This window comes from Merops nubicus, unplaced genomic scaffold (genome assembly GCF_000691845.1).
Source record: "Merops nubicus isolate BGI_N331 unplaced genomic scaffold, ASM69184v1 scaffold22685, whole genome shotgun sequence".
Lineage (NCBI taxonomy): Eukaryota > Metazoa > Chordata > Aves > Coraciiformes > Meropidae > Merops > Merops nubicus.
The window spans coordinates 1-17766 of NW_008610668.1; the positions used below are offsets into that span (position 1 = coordinate 1).

At 42.7% G+C, this 17766-nt stretch overlaps 1 protein-coding gene across 1 annotated transcript; it reads left to right on the plus strand.

Annotated features, from left to right (window-relative positions):
* Positions 1–45: 45 nt before the first annotated feature.
* On the plus strand, positions 46–11776 carry WDYHV1 (WDYHV motif containing 1; the record flags this gene model as incomplete). The annotated part of the gene is made up of 5 exons (XM_008940990.1): positions 46–145; positions 675–725; positions 2419–2567; positions 2893–3017; positions 11475–11776. Coding segments are annotated over 5 exons (559 nt in total), but the record flags the coding sequence as incomplete, so codon positions are not given.
* Between the last annotated feature and the right edge of the window lie 5990 nt (positions 11777–17766).

A 17766-nucleotide genomic window follows, 5' to 3' on the forward strand; every position in this document is an offset into this window, starting at 1 on the left:
TAGAAATGAAGCTGGGGGGAAATAAAAGGTTTTTGTATTTTACAGTGAAGAAAATGTGTGGAAACTTTGTGACTACATCAGGAGTCAGGATCAATACCCGTTAGAAGAATTTTATGCTGTTTTCATATCCAATGATAGGAGGATGGTGAGTCGATGGGATGTGACCTGAATGCAGCTATGGAGGGATTCAGGCCTTAAGACTGCAGCCCAGTGTGGGTGGGACGTAGTCCCAGGCCTTCAGACCACGGCCTGATGTACGTGAGACAGGGGCCCAGGCTCTAATTTAGACTGCAGCCCAACCTGTAAGGGAGACATGGTCCAAAACCCTCTTGTAGAGCACTTTGGCTGAGAGTCAAACCACACCACATGAAATCCTTCAGCGCTCTGATGCGTTCAGGGCCATGGGGAGAGACATGATGTCCCTTTGAACTGTGGGGGTAATTCTTCCCTGTAACCTGTCAGTTCAGGAGAATGACAATATTAAATTTTCCAGAACAGTATTTCTGCCTTCATACTCCTGAAAGTTAGAAACTAGAGGAAATTTTCTGACTGCAGCAGAAGTGTAAGCTGATGAGAGTACATAGGCTAGCAAAGAACTAACCAATTAACCTGAAATTAATCTGTATTAATCTGAAATAGTTTATTCACTTCAGATTATAATTTATAACTTTCAGATTCCACTGTGGAAGCAGAAATCGGGACGTGGAGATGAGCCTGTTGTCTGGGTAAGGCATTCTGTTCTCTCAGTAATTTTGAGTGAGTGCTTCTGCAGTTGATAGGTGCAAGATCACACATGGGCAGTGTCAGCCATCTTCACCATAACAAAATCTTACCTTTATCTTCCATCTGAACATAATTAAACACTTTTTTTTTTTTTTTTTTTTTTTTACTGTGGGGGTTATGGAAAACTGGGGCAGGTTGACCAGAGGTTGGGGAGTCTCTTGTTGTGGAGTCTCTATCCTTGGAGATATTCAAAAGCCATCCGGACATGTCCCCAGTCCGCTGGTTCCAGATGTCCCCCTTGGTCCTTGGTTACACCAGATAACCTCCAGAGGTTTATTGCAACCTCAACCATTCTATAGTCTTGTATTAGTATTCATTATTCTTTTGCAACAGATTGATAAAGAGCCTAAATCTGCTGCTCCTTTTTAACATTCATAGTAAATTAACAGCAAGGCAGTCAGTAAAATCTACAGGTGACAAACCTTAACATTTGTAAGAGTACATAACAGATTTGTGGAAATTGTTGTCTGGATATTGTTGAGGCTGCCAGCTTTGTAGAGTTTTAAGTAGGTGTCTGGACTTGTAGGAAGTAGATGAAAAATATTCCTGTAGGCCTGACAAAGGATAGACAGAAAAATTGAAGTAATATATATGTATTCTGGTGTCAGCAGTTAAACTGACCCCTGATAAATGGTGGCTTTGGAGTGTCATTTGATCAATGAATCTAATTTGGTAATTGTTATAGAATTCCTTTCCTACTGTATTATTGCAGAGTTACACAAACCCCTTTGTGATTTGTTGTGTTTGTTTTTTTTTTTTTTAATATTGAAAGTGTCAAAAGGCAGTGCTTCAAACTTCTGTGTGAGTGGATTTAATGTAATCTTTAGTAAGCTGTTAGCTGCTACCTTCAATTTAATTTTGGAAAACGAAATTAAATACCTGGCACCTAACATAAGTAACTCCAGTTTTTCTAAAGCTCCACCCACAGCTGTATTTCTTACAAGTTAAGGAATAAAACAGAACCTCAGAACCCAAATGTCAAGACAAAATAGTTACCTCAAAAAAGTGTGGTACCCATGGTTTTTTTATTTCCAGCTTCAAGAGCTAGTACAGGAATTTGATTCCTGTGGTCCTCTTGATCTGAGCCATTTGCTGCATTTTCAGTTGCAGGCTGTTTTTTCAGCTGCTTCTGGCAGCTAAGCAGTTGGCACTCAGACCATGTTACTGCAACAGGTATAACATCTTATTAGAAGAGCTCACTAGATAATTTTAATGTTACGCTATCATCATATATTGTTGGAAGCTTTTATTTAGGGCTAAGTCTAAGCCAAAAATGCTCATCCCACTCAACTTTTGCATTTTGATGTGGGATGTGGAAGACATTTGCTTTTTTCTCAGGAGTAGTGTGCACTTTTAGTTTAGCTGCCCAGGCTTAAATCAAAGGAGGCTGCAAAGGAATGGGAAGAATATCAAGGTTTCTTCAGAGGTAAAGTGGGTGAGACAGGCATAAAGAAATTTCTCTCCTAGTGCCAGAAATGTTATAGGCTTAATATTTCAAGGGCAGAAAGCAGGATTTAAAGAAAGGGTCTGTAGCTTCTGCTTTTAGGATGCATGGTTTGTTTTTTTTTTTTTCACTCCCTTTGCCAGTTTCTTCTGAACAGCTGTTTAACTAATGGCAGCTACCCTTCCTCCCAGGACTACCACGTTATTCTACTCCATGTTTCCAGCGGGGACCAGAACTTCATTTATGATCTTGACACAGTCTTGCCGTTTCCATGTCCTTTTGATGTGTACAGTATGGAGGCCTTTAGGCTGGATGACAGCCTTCGTCCAGAATTTCACAGGTGATGATGTGAAAGATAAAGACTACGAATGTTATTTCATGAAATCAAAGTTAACGTTCTCTTTGTGGATGTGTACTGACAGAGGGTTTTTGCTATACTCCAGTAAAATAAGTGCACTGTGTTATTTTTCTGAAGCTTAGTCATCAAAAACCCTTTTCTTTACTACTGTAGTTTCTTGTTAACTAGTTCACTGCTTGGCATAGTGCTGATTTATGTATTTAATGAAATTAATGCTTCCTGATGGGAGGAAAGGGCTCTTTTTCAGTGTGACTAATGTAGCATTGTGAACTTGCATCTCTTGATACAATTTTGCATTGTCATTTAGGAAAATCAGAGTGATTCGAGCAGATTTGTACTTGAAGACATTTGCTTCAGACAGATCCCATATGAAAGATGCAAATGGGAAATGGCAGAAACCTCCTCCTTCATACCCGTGCATTGAAACTGCAGGTAAGCTGCCAGGCCTCCATTTTCCTCTTTACAGTGTTGAATGACACAGTCTAAGATGCACACAAGAAATAAATACACTTCCATAACATGTCCAGAAGCACACCCCACTAGCTTATTTCATATGGAAAAAAAATAGGGCAATGAAGCATTTGGCACTTTGTTTTCTGAACATGTAAACTCTAGCATGCCTCCTGGCATTTACTGTTATCAAACATTAATTGCTGATCTTCATACACTGAGCAGAGAATCAGAGGTAAGTAATACCATTCTCTAGTTACATCGGGGAACTGAAGCAAAGAGGCCAAATGACTTGCTATGGGGTCACAAAGTGAAATTTTAACACACTGATTGTACCTCACTTCAGCTGTCAGGTCGCATCGTGCCATAGCAGGTTATGTTGACAGAAGGAAGTTTCTGGACTCCGCTCGGTGTGCTGGGCTTGCTTGCACAAGACGTTTGAGGTTTCTGTACCAGGTGAATGGAGCTGAGCCTACTTTAAGGCAAACTGGCAAATCAGCAAATTTTTCCCCAAGCCTTAAGCCTCTTTGAAGCGATAGTCAAGGTAACAGCCCCTGGGCCAAGGAGGGAGAGAGATAAAGACCTTGAAGCCATCTCTTGTTTTCTGTAGGGCTGCTTAAACCGTCCTTATCATGCAGCACTTCATCCTGTTCTAGTCACGTGTTTGGCAAGCTGGCTAACATTTGCCATGTGGTTTTCTCTCACATCCTTCCCAGATGGAGAAAAGTGTGGTGAAGCTTTGCTTTGAAGGAGTTTGTTATTGATCTGCGTGTTTGGTCATCTTGCTCTTTTAATAATGCAGTACTGCTACACCTTTGTGTTAGAGAAGGCAGGATCAGAGAAACATGTTCAGTGTTCAGGGACAAGTTTATTGTGGTTTTCAGCTGCTGGGAAGTTAATTCTCAGTCTTTGCTTTGGCTTCTGAGGAAGCTCGGTGTTTCACAGTAGAGTAGAAATTATGAATGTGGGCAGGAGCACAGATGTAGTCTTTGTTGTGAAGCTTTAGGTATTTTCTAGACAGTGTAAGTTAAGATGCATATTAAATTCTATGTCTTGGTCCTTATTTCCAGTAAAGTTTCATATAAAGGTGGTGTGGGGAAAGCCTGAACTGCAATCTATCATTCACTGTTAGTTGGAGCCTTCTAGACATGGAGAACTTTTTGTCTGTGGAAACCTTATTGTTGTGATTGTTGAGAGCTAATGAAAGTGTGAGGAATATAGATCAGGCCAGACCAGGAAGGTGAAAGAGCTCTACTCAAGAGAGCAGAAAACATTACGTATGGATGGTAAGTTAAAGAATGACTCAAATGGCTGCAGGTGTGTGTGTGTGTGTACTTCTAGCTGTAGTGAATGACTCCCTAGCTGCAAACCCTGTAGCTCTCCCCTTTTCTGTCTTGCTTGGCTAACCTTTACCTCGCTGGTAAGCAGCAGCCACATGGTCTCAAACAACTTCTAGATCATCTCTATGATGTTGGGAGACAGTGAAAGATACATAGATCCTCATTCCTCTTTTGCTTTATGTGTTTGCTCTGTACCCTGCTGTGCTGAAAGAAACATCCAGATGTCATCCAGTCCAACACCTGCTCAAACCAGGAGTTCCTTAGGACTCTGTCCATTCTAGTTGTGAACACCTCCAGGGATGGAGATTTTGACACCTTTCTGGATAATCTGTTCAAATATTTGAACACATTTGTGGTAATAAAAAAAATAAAAAATATTCCTAGTAAGTATTCAAAATTTCTAGTGTTCCAACTTGGGGTTTTTTTTGTTTCTTGTCCTGTCACCATGCTCTCCCAAGAAGGCTCTGGATCCATCTTTGTTGTGCCTCCTGAGGTAGACATAGACAGCAGTAAGGTCTGCCCTCCATCTTCTGTTTAAGACTGAACAGGCCCAGTTCTCTCAGCCTTTGCTTCAGTATCATGTTCTGCTACAAACAGCTTGATGTCCCTCTTCTGGGCTCACTCCAGTATGTCAGCATTTTGAGGTGGTGGTTGATTGGTTGTTTGTTTTTTGTACTGAGGACTTCTGAACTGGACACGGTATTCCAGCTCTGCTCTGATGTGCTCTGGTCTCCTGGTCAGTTGGCTGATTGAAACTGGTTCCCCTGCATCCATTGAAGGTCTTTCACTAGACAGTTACAAGATGTGTCGGAACAGGAATAGATTGTGGCAGATCTAGGATGACTAGTCAAAGTTGTGTTTCACTCAGTACCAGTTTCTCCAGATTTTTTTTGTTTTCCCTGTATTCACTTGAGGTATCTTATAATGGCATGTGCTTCAGTGCACCAGTGCAGTAGGTCAGTGAGGAGTCCAGGTTCAACTGTTGTGGGACAAGCACGTGCTGTAAGTTTGAGCTGAATCTAAGTCCTGTGCTTCAGTCACATGGGTATGTAGATGAGTGCCTGTCCTGCAGGCCAACATACAGGTGTAGGAAGCATTGCTGTCAACAAGTGGAACTGGTAATTCCCTTCCTTTAGAGACTGGTCAAGTAATGTCTCGGCACAGTTTTATCAGGCATAAAAGCACCTTCTTTTAAACTTGGTGGAAAACTGGGTGGCAGACTTTTTGTTATCATAAAAGAGCCTGAGGTATTAATGTTCACATCCATGCCAAATTCCATTGCAGATAACTTGTCTCCCTGCCGTTTCACTTAGATAGCACTTATTCTGCTTTCTGTGTTGACTTGTGTTTGCCTATGATTAAATTGCTTACATGTTTTGTGTTAGAGGTGACTGCAATTTAATGGCTGACAGAATTGACCACATACTGTTTCACTGTCAGTTTATTTGTGAGGCACGTTTAGATCAGAGCATTATTATAATTATTTTGCTGTCATTTAGTGTAGCCAGAGCTCTTGAGAAGATGACTACAAAAGCATACAAGGATTTAATATTTTTGTTTGCTATGTGTCTTCTTTAATATTAAACAAATGTTTGAAGACTGACAAAATACAATTAAAATATATCAGTGGTTTTTTTGAATGTATGGGCATTGTGATGTTAAAAAGAAACATGCCCATGAACTCTTGATATTTAAAGATAATCAGCATTCTGGTACCGTTGTGTTGGTACAATTTGCTATGCATTAAAGCATATTAGTTACATTTACATACACCACTCTTCTTATTCCACTTAAAATACTGGAGTTTGAAGTTTTTAGTAAACTTACAAAGACATGAATGCTTGCTCTTGATTCTAAAATATTATCTCTTCCAAAGTAGATCAGCTGTTAAGCCTGAATATAGCACTATGGAATAAGGAATTCTGTAGTATCTAAGTTAGAAGTAAGTAAATAGGAACATCAGTAAAATAACTTAATTACTCAGCGTGGGGCTAGGACTCGATACTAGGACCAGCAATCCTTTTTTATGAAGTATGCCAGGAAATACTTAATGACCATTAAATTCCTTTTGGAATTGAATCAAAGAATCTCTATCAGTAAGCAATTAAGCATTTTTTTTTTCCTACCACTAACTGAAAAGGATTAATTCTTAAACGGTATTTGTACTGCTTATGGAGTTGCAAAACAAATCCTCTAAAATAAGGTTATCTTGAGTCATTGTTGTAGTTTAACCCCAGCTTGCAACTAAGCAGCATCCATTTTGCTCACTCCTCCCTGCAGTGGAATGGGAGAGAGAATTGGGGGAATAAAAACAAGTAAAACTTGTAGGTTGAGGTAAAGACAGTTTAATAGGACAGAAAAGGAAGGGAAAGTAATAATAGCCTACAAAACAAGGGATAGACAGTATGATTGCTTACCACTCAGCACTAGTTGCCTAGTCGGTTCCCGAGCAGCAGCCCCCAGCCAGCTTTCCCTCTCTGTTTATATACTGAGTGTGACACCACTGGGTATGGAATGTCTCCTTGGCCAGTCTGGGTCAGCTGTCCTGGCTGTGTCCCCTCCTAGCCTCTTGTTGCCCCTCCAGCCTCTGCTGGCAGGGCAGGATGAAGAGCTGAAAAGTCCTCGACTTACTATAAACACTGCTTAGCAACAACAAAAACATCAGTGTGTTATTAACATTGTTCTCATCCTAAATTTAAAACACAGCACTGTACCAAATACTAGGAAGAAAATTAACTTTATTCCAGCAGCAACTAGGACAGTCATAAATCCCAGTCCATGCTTAAAAATGACACTGGAACTAAGTGATTTTTTTTTGTTTGTTTTTAAGAAAATAATGCTAAGGTTATTAAATTTAAAAAAAAAAAAAAATTTAAAAAAACAACAACAACCACAAACAAACAAACAAAAAACACACCAGCACAACAAACAAAAAATAGTCCCAAACCAACCAACTAAACAAAAAACCCCTTGAGCTCCTCAGTATCTCATCAGAACTCCCATGCTGAGCAACTGGCTCAGCTCTAGCTGTGTCCCAGGGGTAGCCCTCTGTGCTTCTTGCTGGCATTGCCCGGCCTCTGTTCTGCTCCGCTGCCGTGCGCGGCGGGAGGAGCTGCCTACCCTCACGGGGCGCACGGGCTTCTTTCAGCCAGCCCATTCCTCAGAGCAGCTCTGCTGGAACAAGCATATCTGAGCTGCAGCAGAGTCCCCTGGTCCCACCTGGCTGCCAGGGGCTTCCTGTCTTCCTTTGACAGGGGTGAGTCTGGTATTTTGTTCAGATACTAAAAATTAATAAGATATGGTTTGGGACACAGATTGCTCATTCTGGGTATGGCAAGCCCAGCCTGGGGTTTTCTTTTAAGCCTTCTCTCCACAAATTAATGAGGTCTGATTCTGCTTAGTTCATAAGTCCTGATGAGATCAGCCCTCCTTACTGCCAGCCTGTGTAAAATACAGCTTGCACAGTGCATTTCAGAATTACCCAGAACAGATGGTCTTGTGGCTTATGTACAACTGTTAGCCCCAGCTGTAATGCTGAAGAGCCTTGGTTTGCATTTCAGTTCTCCCTAGGTGTTAGGTAGCACACTGGCAGGATTGGTTTGTAAAACCTTTTTGTTGTTTTTATTATGATTGAAATCCATGGTAGTCACAAATTGTGGGGTTTTACTTGTTCAGGGCTTTATTATGTTTTAAAGGAGCACGAATAAGACAGCTGGGAAATTCTGTAGGCACTGAGTATGACAAGTCTGGGTAACAGGGGAGCTACTAGACCGGAGCCAGGCAGAGGTCTGCAGTTTCTTTATCTCCTCTCTGAGGTGGTAGGATCCTAGTGAAAGTGAAAATGAAGCACTGGTAGGGATATAAGTAGCTCATACACACTTCATGAGAACCTTTTGTTCCTTTAACTTGAGAATAAAACTTGTCTGTCAAGTGAGGTCCTTATTTCATGAGCTTTTGTGGAGGTAAAGAATCAGGTGAGGATAGAGCCAGTAAAAGTACATCTGTATTTCATTTTTGTGAGTGGCTGGTTGAGATTACACCACTTTCTGTGAAAGATAAGTTAAGGTGATGAGCTTTGTCTTGCACTGAGGTGGGCTGGGATGGTTTGCACAGTCAGTAACATCTCAGCTTGGAGAAGACAGTGCCATCCCCTTGAGTGTGGTAACAGCATTTCCGACTCTGCCTGCAAAAACACTTCTCTCCCTGCTCAGGCAAGTGAGAGGGATCTGAAGAGAACTGTAAAGGCTCTGAAGAGCCAAAATTTCTAATCATTTTGGATACCCCCAAGGTTAGGCAGCAGCAGAGCTGATCTTGGAGGCTTTATTTCAGACTTCCTCACCTCCAGAAGACTTTTGGCTGCTTTCTAATCACTATTGGCAGAAGCCTGAAGTATCATGGAAAACAATGCCATCTGACAGTGCATGGCCTTTTTTGTCCCTGCTCAGGGCAGAAGTGTCTTACTTGATTATAAAAATAATATTATACAGGAATCCCAGAATGCACCAGCTAGGTCTCAGTGACAATCTGCGTGTGTAACAAAGTGGGTTTCATCAAAGAGGAAGATTATCTCTGAGCATGCACAAATGTAAGCTAGTATAATAGCCACAGCACCTGAGGAGGACTGCAAATGTAATGTAAACTTTAATTTTTATTTTATTTTATTTTTTAATTCTGCTTCTCTTGCCTTTAAGTGTTCTAAGAAGCATGTTCATCCTTGCTTTTGCAGAGAAACCCTCTTGGTTTTGGAACTGTAGCATCCACATGTCTCCCTCGTAAATTCTGTTGTTTGTTACTCTTTTATCTGCTTCAGGAAGGCTGCAAGGTCTAACATAACATGCGTGGCACTCAGATACAGATACATGAGTAAGAGTGGCAAGAGTTACCTCCTGTGTTGAATAAAACAGGAGAGGTCTCACTGTTTCTGCCCATGGATAGTTCTCGTACAGCTTCAGTGCCATCTACTGACTGGTTCATAGGCCGTCCACTCTTCATGGGAATGTTCTTGTTTGTTTTGTTGAAACGATTTTTAATTTCATTAACTTTCTCTGATGGACTGTGTTATGCTCTGCCCCGATCCTTCTGAATTTAAGAGAATATTTCACTTCTACAGACATCGTAACAGCAGCTTCCAAGTTGGTACCAAACAGCAGCTGTGTTTGGAACTGCTGGAACAATCCCTTTTGGGCTTCTTTATCATTCACAGAACAGTTTTAAGAAATTATTTTTCTACTATGCTCAGTGCACATAAAGCAGGGGGTTATTTATCTTTCAAATCTTAAACAGTATGAAGAATCACATTAATTTTACAACAAAAGCATCTGGGAGGAAAAGACAAGTTGGGAATTGGAAAACAAGCTTACAAATTTACCAGAAAGCAAAAGCTGTTATCAGCTGCTAATTGTTCTTGTGCTACAACAGCAAATTGCTGTGCTGGTGGTATTTAAAATCTTTACACAGGCAGAAATTGGCCCTGCCCTGCCAGACTCACCTCAGCAGTGGGAAGGCACTTGGCTGAATGTGAGGATTTTAAATGTGTGGAGGCCAAACAGGTTAACAAGAAAAGTGTGAGGGGCCAGTCCTGGGAAGTGGTGAGAGCTGGGATTAGGCAAATCACAAAGCTGTGCTGTAAGGTAGATGTGCTGCAAACAGAGGGCTTTGGGGGCTGGATTATGGCTGGGACTCCTGGGTCTGGGATTCCTGAACATTGTCTTCCCTTCCTCACTTACACTGCCCATAGTGGTAAGCCTAATTACACAAGCTTTTTGCAGCTGAGGCAAATTCCATCATATGGATTTTCTAATCCACTCATTAGAGCCTACTCTTGTTTGGTTCTTAATCCTTAGATGTGCACATGAATCACCCATGTTAAAATAAATACTTAAATGTAGCAGGGAAGCTGTAACAGTAAATCCAATGATGTTCTCACTCTGTTCATTAAACTCGTTCTCTTCCAGTTTTGTTTTAATGGGCATTTTAAAAGATTATTTACACAGATCATCAGTGAGAACATAAAACAAGCCCACGATGTCTGTAGTCAGCGCTGAATAGGCTGAGGAATTGGAAACCTCTGATCGGCATGGTTCTGAGTCAGCAAAGCTCATACCAGGCCAGCTCCAGAAAAAAAGGATGTATAAGGCACCTAAACCCAAAACCACACAGCAGCACTTTCCACTGAGCTCTCTGGGATCCACAAACAGGACAGTGGTTTATAGCTCTTGGGTGGGGTCAAACGCCTGGCAGAGAGCAGTCGTGCTTACTTTTCTCTTGAAATCATAGCAGTTAACCTTTTTCCCTGCTAGCCTCATTCCGTGGTTTAGGATTCAAATCTATCATGTTTACCCCCAGACTAGGTTTGTGCCCTTTGCCTGAGCAGCCCTCAAGGCTGTGGGCTGTGCTTCCTACAGTCTGCATTTCTGGCCTTGCAGTGCAGTTGTGTGCAGCGAAGAAAGAATTTGGGGCTGGGGGGAAAGCAAATACTGTAGCCTGGGGAGTAACAAACTGTAGGTTTGCCAAGGGGCGAATTGCTCCTGAGAGACACTAAACAACTTCAGTTGTCACTGCTGCTCTGATCCAGTGCTTCTGCAGTCAGTGCAAAAGTTGACTTAGTTGACTTAGGTTCAGAACTTAATGGGGGAATAGTATCTCCCCTGCCTCTGAGTAATCAGATTTGTATGAGGGCAGGGAGACTACAAGACCGTGGCAGTGCTGTTCCCTGCGTTGGTTGTTATTTGCACCACAGTTCTCTGATGCTGCTTGACCCTTCCAGGATGCTGTTGCAGGGAAGAATCTTACTTTCCTGTGCATACTGGTATCAAATGACTAAGGATGATTACCGATCCAGTAATGTGATTGTTGCCATGGGCAGAGAGAGGGATCAGGGGCAAAAGCAGCATTTTGGAGACTGGAAATAGATGTATCCATAGCACCGTACAATTAGCAGAGTCTTGCTGGACTGCTCAGCAAGTGTGCAAGGAACTCTTTGCTATTTTTGCTGAAGTATCAAAGAGGGGTTGGGGGGCTATTTCTTGGTAGATATGTACCTGTGCTACAGAAGCTGCACCAGGAACTTAAATATTTCCCTTTTCTGGTCCTTTTTTAGACTCCAAGATGAACTTGGACGATTTCATCAGTATGAATCCCAAAGTGGGATGGGGCTCAGTGTTCTCCCTTCGGGATTTCGTGCATCGATTTGGCAGACAGACTGAATACAGCAATTCCTTGAAAGGACAGTGAAGTGAGCAAGGAAGTTCTCCCTGCTTGTCCTTTGAGGGGGTGTGTTTTGTTTTGCTGCTTTTACATTGTATTTATGTTTTACTTTTCTGTACATTGAATAAGTATTTGGGAAAATAGAATACCCAATCAGAAATATCATGAACTGAATAAAACCTTTTATTTTGATTACATAAGAATGAACTTGTTTTTTCATGTCAAATCAAAGGCAGACATCTCATAGGCATACTACTCTTCCATCTACTGTGCCCAAACTGAAAAGAGCATTTACATTCTGTAAGAAAAGCTTTTGGAAAAATAGATGCATAAAATGCTTAACAATGTAGCTCAAATTTCTATATGTTGCCGGATTTTAGAAGGGAGACACAGTATATTTTCTTCATGTTGTGTTTTCTATCACTTACATAAACAGACTTTGCATCTCTGTTTAGTCACTGACTTTTATCAGTTAGGCCTTACGCAGCAGAAGCCTTGAGGCCAGACCCACAAAGGCAATAAAGATTTAACAGTATGATCTTGAACTCCCCTCAATCACTACGTAAAACCAGGTAAGTATCTAGGTGACTGTACGAGGGGAGAATTAAATGCCTGGTATCTCAGTTAAACTGAGCTAATGCTGATGGTTGCTGGAAGATCCAATTGCTTTCTCCTGTTACACTGGCTGCACATCCTCCCCTGCCCCATGTGCTTGTACCTGGCATTTGTTGGGCCCCATGGTAATCCAGGGTAGGGAGCTAAACCAATGGAAAGAAGTAAGGTTGGTTTTTTTTCTGCCTCTTAGCTCCTTGAGTGGGCTTTGCCACAAGGTGAGACAGCTGCTCTTGCTGGTATAAGGAAATCAGCAGGGACATATGGCTGGGGGGAAGGGAATGAGAAAGCCTCCCCCATACAGGGTCACTTGGGGCTGAATTTCCTTAGAGGTGATACCAAACTGCATCCTTGCAGAGGAGCCCTAGAAAGCCATCATGCTGATTGGGGGTTTGGAGCAAAGTCTCCCACATCTTAGAAGAGTGCCCTGAACATGGGGTTACAGCAATAGGCTAAGATGGGTTATTTAATTCTCTGCTTTTGGACCTACTCTACTTTACATACTAGCATAGCAGCACAGACATTCCTGTGAGAAGAGTCACGTAGTCTCTAGCCTGATCTGTTCAACTCAGTTCAGACCAGTTCCATTCTGTTCAAATGCACAGTAGCAGTTTTAAGTGTTAGGGGATCATTTTATTTCAAAGTACAGAGAAATATAAAACTTCAAAGATATGTATATTACCATTACATAGCTGTACTATTATATGTATTCTACTACTGTATCTCCCATCAGCTCCGGAGAACTTACTCAGCATGTTAACAGCAGAGACAGACTGCTGAAGAACTGTGGGATTGATTCACTTCATCCAGACATCTCTGATTATATGAGGACTGGCTAAATGTAGAAACTTACATTTTCTGTTGCCAGATGGAGCACACCTGCTTGGCTATGCAGAGAGGCTGCTACCACATGGATTCCTGGGGTGCCAGCACAGACTATGGATGGGAGACCAGTTGTCAGGGTGCTCATCTGCAGAGTGGGAGAGCTGATTTGTCATTTCTGTGAACTAGCTTCACCAGAAGAGATTGAGATGATAGAATTTGAGATTCCTGATAAATCAGTGCTCAGAGCTCTCCCAAGATGGGGCAGCTCTGGATTTAACTAGATAGACCTGTATAAAAGATCAGATTTATCAGTGTTTGGATGAAATGGCAGCTCTTTCTGCATGGTGCTAATGTGGCAGGCATGCTTTGAATGAGTGAAGACATTGTTATTCTACTATTTTTGAGCACTGTCAGGACTGGTGAATGTGCACAGCAGCAGAACTTTGCCTGCTTGGCTCTGTACAGATGCTAACGCAGTGCCCAGGGCATGGCACACACTGCCCAGGTTGGACAGCAGCAGAACACAGAATTTAAAGATCCACGTTTTAATTGAATGGGGTAGAATAGGCACTTTTTATCCTTCAAGTCAGTGATTGAATCTCAAATACACAGAGTTTCTGTACATTACTCAACAGGCCCTTTGAGTTGTTGCAGAACATTAGGTTCTCATTCCTGCCTACTTGAGTATGTCATATGATTTAAGTACTGAGCTGCCACCCTCTACTGGTTTCTGGAGTCCAAAATCCATGACACACTCCCTTTAGTGAGGCTCAGACACAAGAATTTGCCTCATTTAATCTAGTTGCAGGATCAAGGCCACGAAGAAGAACAGTTACAACCATTATTCAGAATATAGAAATTTAAAAAAAAAAAAAAAAAAGCGTGAAGAAGATTCCTCTTACAGATGCATAATTTTACATGTCACAGGCTCTGTGTGTGTGATGATAGCTTTTCTATAATTAGCAATAATTTTGTAGCTCTTGTGAAAAGTTGTCATTCCAGAGGGATAGGTAAAAGCCAGAGAATTATTTCATTCGGTGCTGAGGGTGTTGATATTGTGTTGCTATCTCTGTAGCCCTTCAAGCCTGGCAGCATTTCAGCACCATTTGAGAAGGTGTGCTATCAGACAGAAATGAAATAATGTGACAGCTCTGACATCACTGCAGGACTGATTTGCTGGGGTGAACAGACACAGCAGGATCAGCATGTGCTCACCTATACTCCCTGCAGTCGATAGCTTTCCATTCCCTTTCAGCCTTCTTTACTTGTTCCTTTCTCACACTGAAGTCTTTCTGTTGTCCAATTATTACAGCATTTATGTGCTGAGAGCCCTTGTATGGTGGCTTTTTGGACTAGGTCACCTTTGAGTCAGGAACTGAACAAAGTGAGGAGAAGAGCCCTGCGCCCTCAGGTCAGTTACCCACAGTCCCACAGCTTCCATATTCTGTTGGTTACTGAAATTCTCCAACACTTTTACCTCTAGACATTGTAGGGCAAGATCCTGAGAGCTTTATGCTTATAATGAGAGGACTAGCTCACAGCTGGGACACCCACAACCCTCCTGCCTTTCTTTCACAGCTCATTTTTGGTTAAGAGTATAATTTATTTGACAACTAACCTCTTTTATTTGCCTGTTCGGGACTTTAGAAAAAAAAAAATGCTGTTTTTTCTGGCATGTATTTGCTTGGTCAGCAAATTTTTGCAAACTTCTATATGGCCAGGTCTGCCTTGTGAAAATACCATTTCTCAGTTGGCCAGCAGAGAGAGCAGTCAGCATGCAGTGGACGTGCAGGTTGGGACGCTTGGCCAGAGACACTCTCCCGCACGCTCAGCCCTGCCAGTACCTGTTACAGCTGAAAAAAAAATGAATTCCGAGAGCATCTCCCAAGGTTGTGGCTAATGGGCTACACATTGCCCTTGACTGCCTGAGTCTCTAATGTTGGTGCAAGTCCTTCCTGTGCATCAAGGAATATATGCCAGCATCATCAAAGCACCTACCAATTTTTGAGACTCTGTTCAGCATTCACAATCCCTGCCGAGATGGGTGTGTGACACCTTAGAATATCAGACTAATTGCTTCAGTATCAATTTATGGACTTCAGAAGCTAAATACAGGTACCTGGGATGCTGCAATCTGATCTGCTCTATTAAGGAGGCAGGGAGGCATTGATGTGCATTTGTGTGATTCAGATTCCAGGATGAGAGCCCCAATTGGGGCATTTCAACCTGCGTGGCCTCCTCTGCTCACCCTCTCATTGTCCAGCCCAAGCCTCATATGTACTCTGAGGCACTGTTGCTCTCCAAATGTTTATTGTAAAGTGGCCACCTCAGGAGTCCCCTTCTCTTCTGTTAGAATGACTTTAGTCCAAATTTTCTCATCTTTCATATTTTTTTTTTCTCCACTCTTTCTCAGCAAACACAGGTTGTAAACTGAATGACTTGAGAAAACTCTACCAAGGAATAGGAAGGAAGGTGAAAATCCCACTGTGTCCCTGCAGGAGTCACAGTTTCCTCCCATTGTGTGCCTTGCAGAACCATTACTGAGGCACCATCCATGACCTAGGTGGTGGCTGTGCCCTGCAACTGGCACGAGCGACACTGCTGGGGAGGAGGACCTGCAGAGCATCACTTCACACATTGCCTGGCTTAGCAGATGGCTCCAGGTTTGGGGGGGCTGCCCTCCTATGGCACATTGGATTCATAGGCTTGGAGAATCTCATCTCCTCTTGAGATGAAACCTGTCTGGACATCTGTCTTTCTTCAGGTAATTACCTATTCAGAAATTTGAGGGAGGGAATGCGGGTGATTTTCTTTCCCCTTCTGGCTTCCGCCTAATGCAGGAGTTGGCCCTGTTGAGGCTGAGGTTAATGAAGCATACCCCGCGAGTGAGTGTCTCGAGACATCTGCTCAGGTTTGCTCAGAGCTGCGTGCGCCCTGCCCCGTGGAGCTCGGCTCTCAGGGAAGGTTCTCATTTGTGATCCTGGAGTCAGAAGCGGTGCACTCCATACAAACGCAGCCTTTCCACAAGTGAAGTGCAGCTGCAGTAGTGTTTCTGGAAAATCTCTTCAGTTTGACCTAAGATAAACAAATATGGTTGCTTAAGTATCCTCACTGTTTCCTTATAGTAGGAAATACCTTGGATATTGAGGGCAGCTAAAACAAATCTTACTTAGTTATCTAAGGCCTCTGGCAAGTCCTTGAGTTTCTGAGCGAGCGAAGCCACTTCCTAGGCATAAGGCATACCAAGCTTCATTGTATAGGGTAAAAATGTGTGTTCAGAGGACCTGAGCTGTGAACTGTCACTCACAAAGTCCGAGTGAAGTGGCATTATTCACCTGAAGCTCATTTTGCATGTCTGGCACTGGTGCAGAGATGAGATGGGTGTTTCCGACAGGCCGAATTCCTGACATTATATTACTTAAAAGCAGGAAATGCTCATTTGGCCTGGTTCAGTGTCACACCAGCCTTCCTATGCAAGGCTATATCTGGAACCCAAACGCTGCAATAAGGCAGGAATCATTATATGTTATTTTTTTTTTTAAACAGCCTACACAGTAAGAAGATGGTAGTTATCTCAGCCTTCCCTTCCTTTTAGTATGCAATTGTGGCGGCGCGCTTCCCACTGGCTTGGCTCGGCTCGGCTGCCGAAATGGCAGCGCACCAGCTCTGCGCTTGGAGCCATCCCGAGAAAACATTCTGCTGTGGCTTTTAACCATTTAGCTATAAAGCTCCCTCTGCTTTCACCATTTCTAACTGCTGGGATGAAGCAAGGCTTTCCAGTCCTTGTTTATAGCCAGTGTAATCAGTTCAGCTATTTATACTGTACTCATCACAGAGCACTTTGCCATATGAAATGGTCACAGTTATATTTATACCAGTCCAAAAACAAAGTCATCACAAATTGAGGAGGTGACATTCAGAGTATTTTATCCCTACTACATGACGTTGCTGCTTCGGCAATTCAGGCGTTTATCAGACAAAGTCATGCTCCTAGGAAGAACAAACAGCCTGCTCCGAATCCCACCACCATTTATCTGTGCTTGTGGGTTTTTTGTCCCATGTGTAGTAAATGGAACGATTTAGTCAAGTAGCTTCTAGAAACCAGCCACTACCTTGGTATGAATATGCAGCACTGCCAGCAAAGTCTGTAGAGTTGTCTTAGTACAGCTGAAAGCAGAGTTTGATCTGCTCTGCCAGAAGTACTAAAAATACCTGTTAATATGCTAAGGTATGTGTCTGGCCAGGAGTTGTTTTCAAACAGGTAGCTCCATGGAGTTGCTACAAAGGAAATGGAGCCCCCCAGCTTCATCCCGAGATGCAGACTCACCAGTGCTGGGAATGGCTGTGGGATCCAGCCTCTCTCCTTGCCAGCAGGCACCGGCACAGCGCTCCCCTCATCTTGTTCCCAGCAGTACCTTGGGAAGAAGGGACCTGGAGGGGATCTGCAGTGCCCTACCTGCTGTATTTGTCAGAGGTGCTTTACTGGGTGGTTTCTTAATGCTCATTCTCATTTAACTTATTTGATAATCATTAAATAAAAAATTTCAGGTTGGGTGTTTTTGAGACCTGACAGGCCAAGTGAGAGGCCTTGTTCCCAGCAGAGAAGCCCCACAGATGGCGCCAGCAGCCTCCACTCACCAGCCTGTCTGAGCTCACACCGTGCACGGGGGTCGGATCCGTGCAGAGGTGCAAAGCCCCAGCCTCTTCTGAGCCCCTGCCAAAGGCTGCATGAGCAGGGCCAAGCCAGT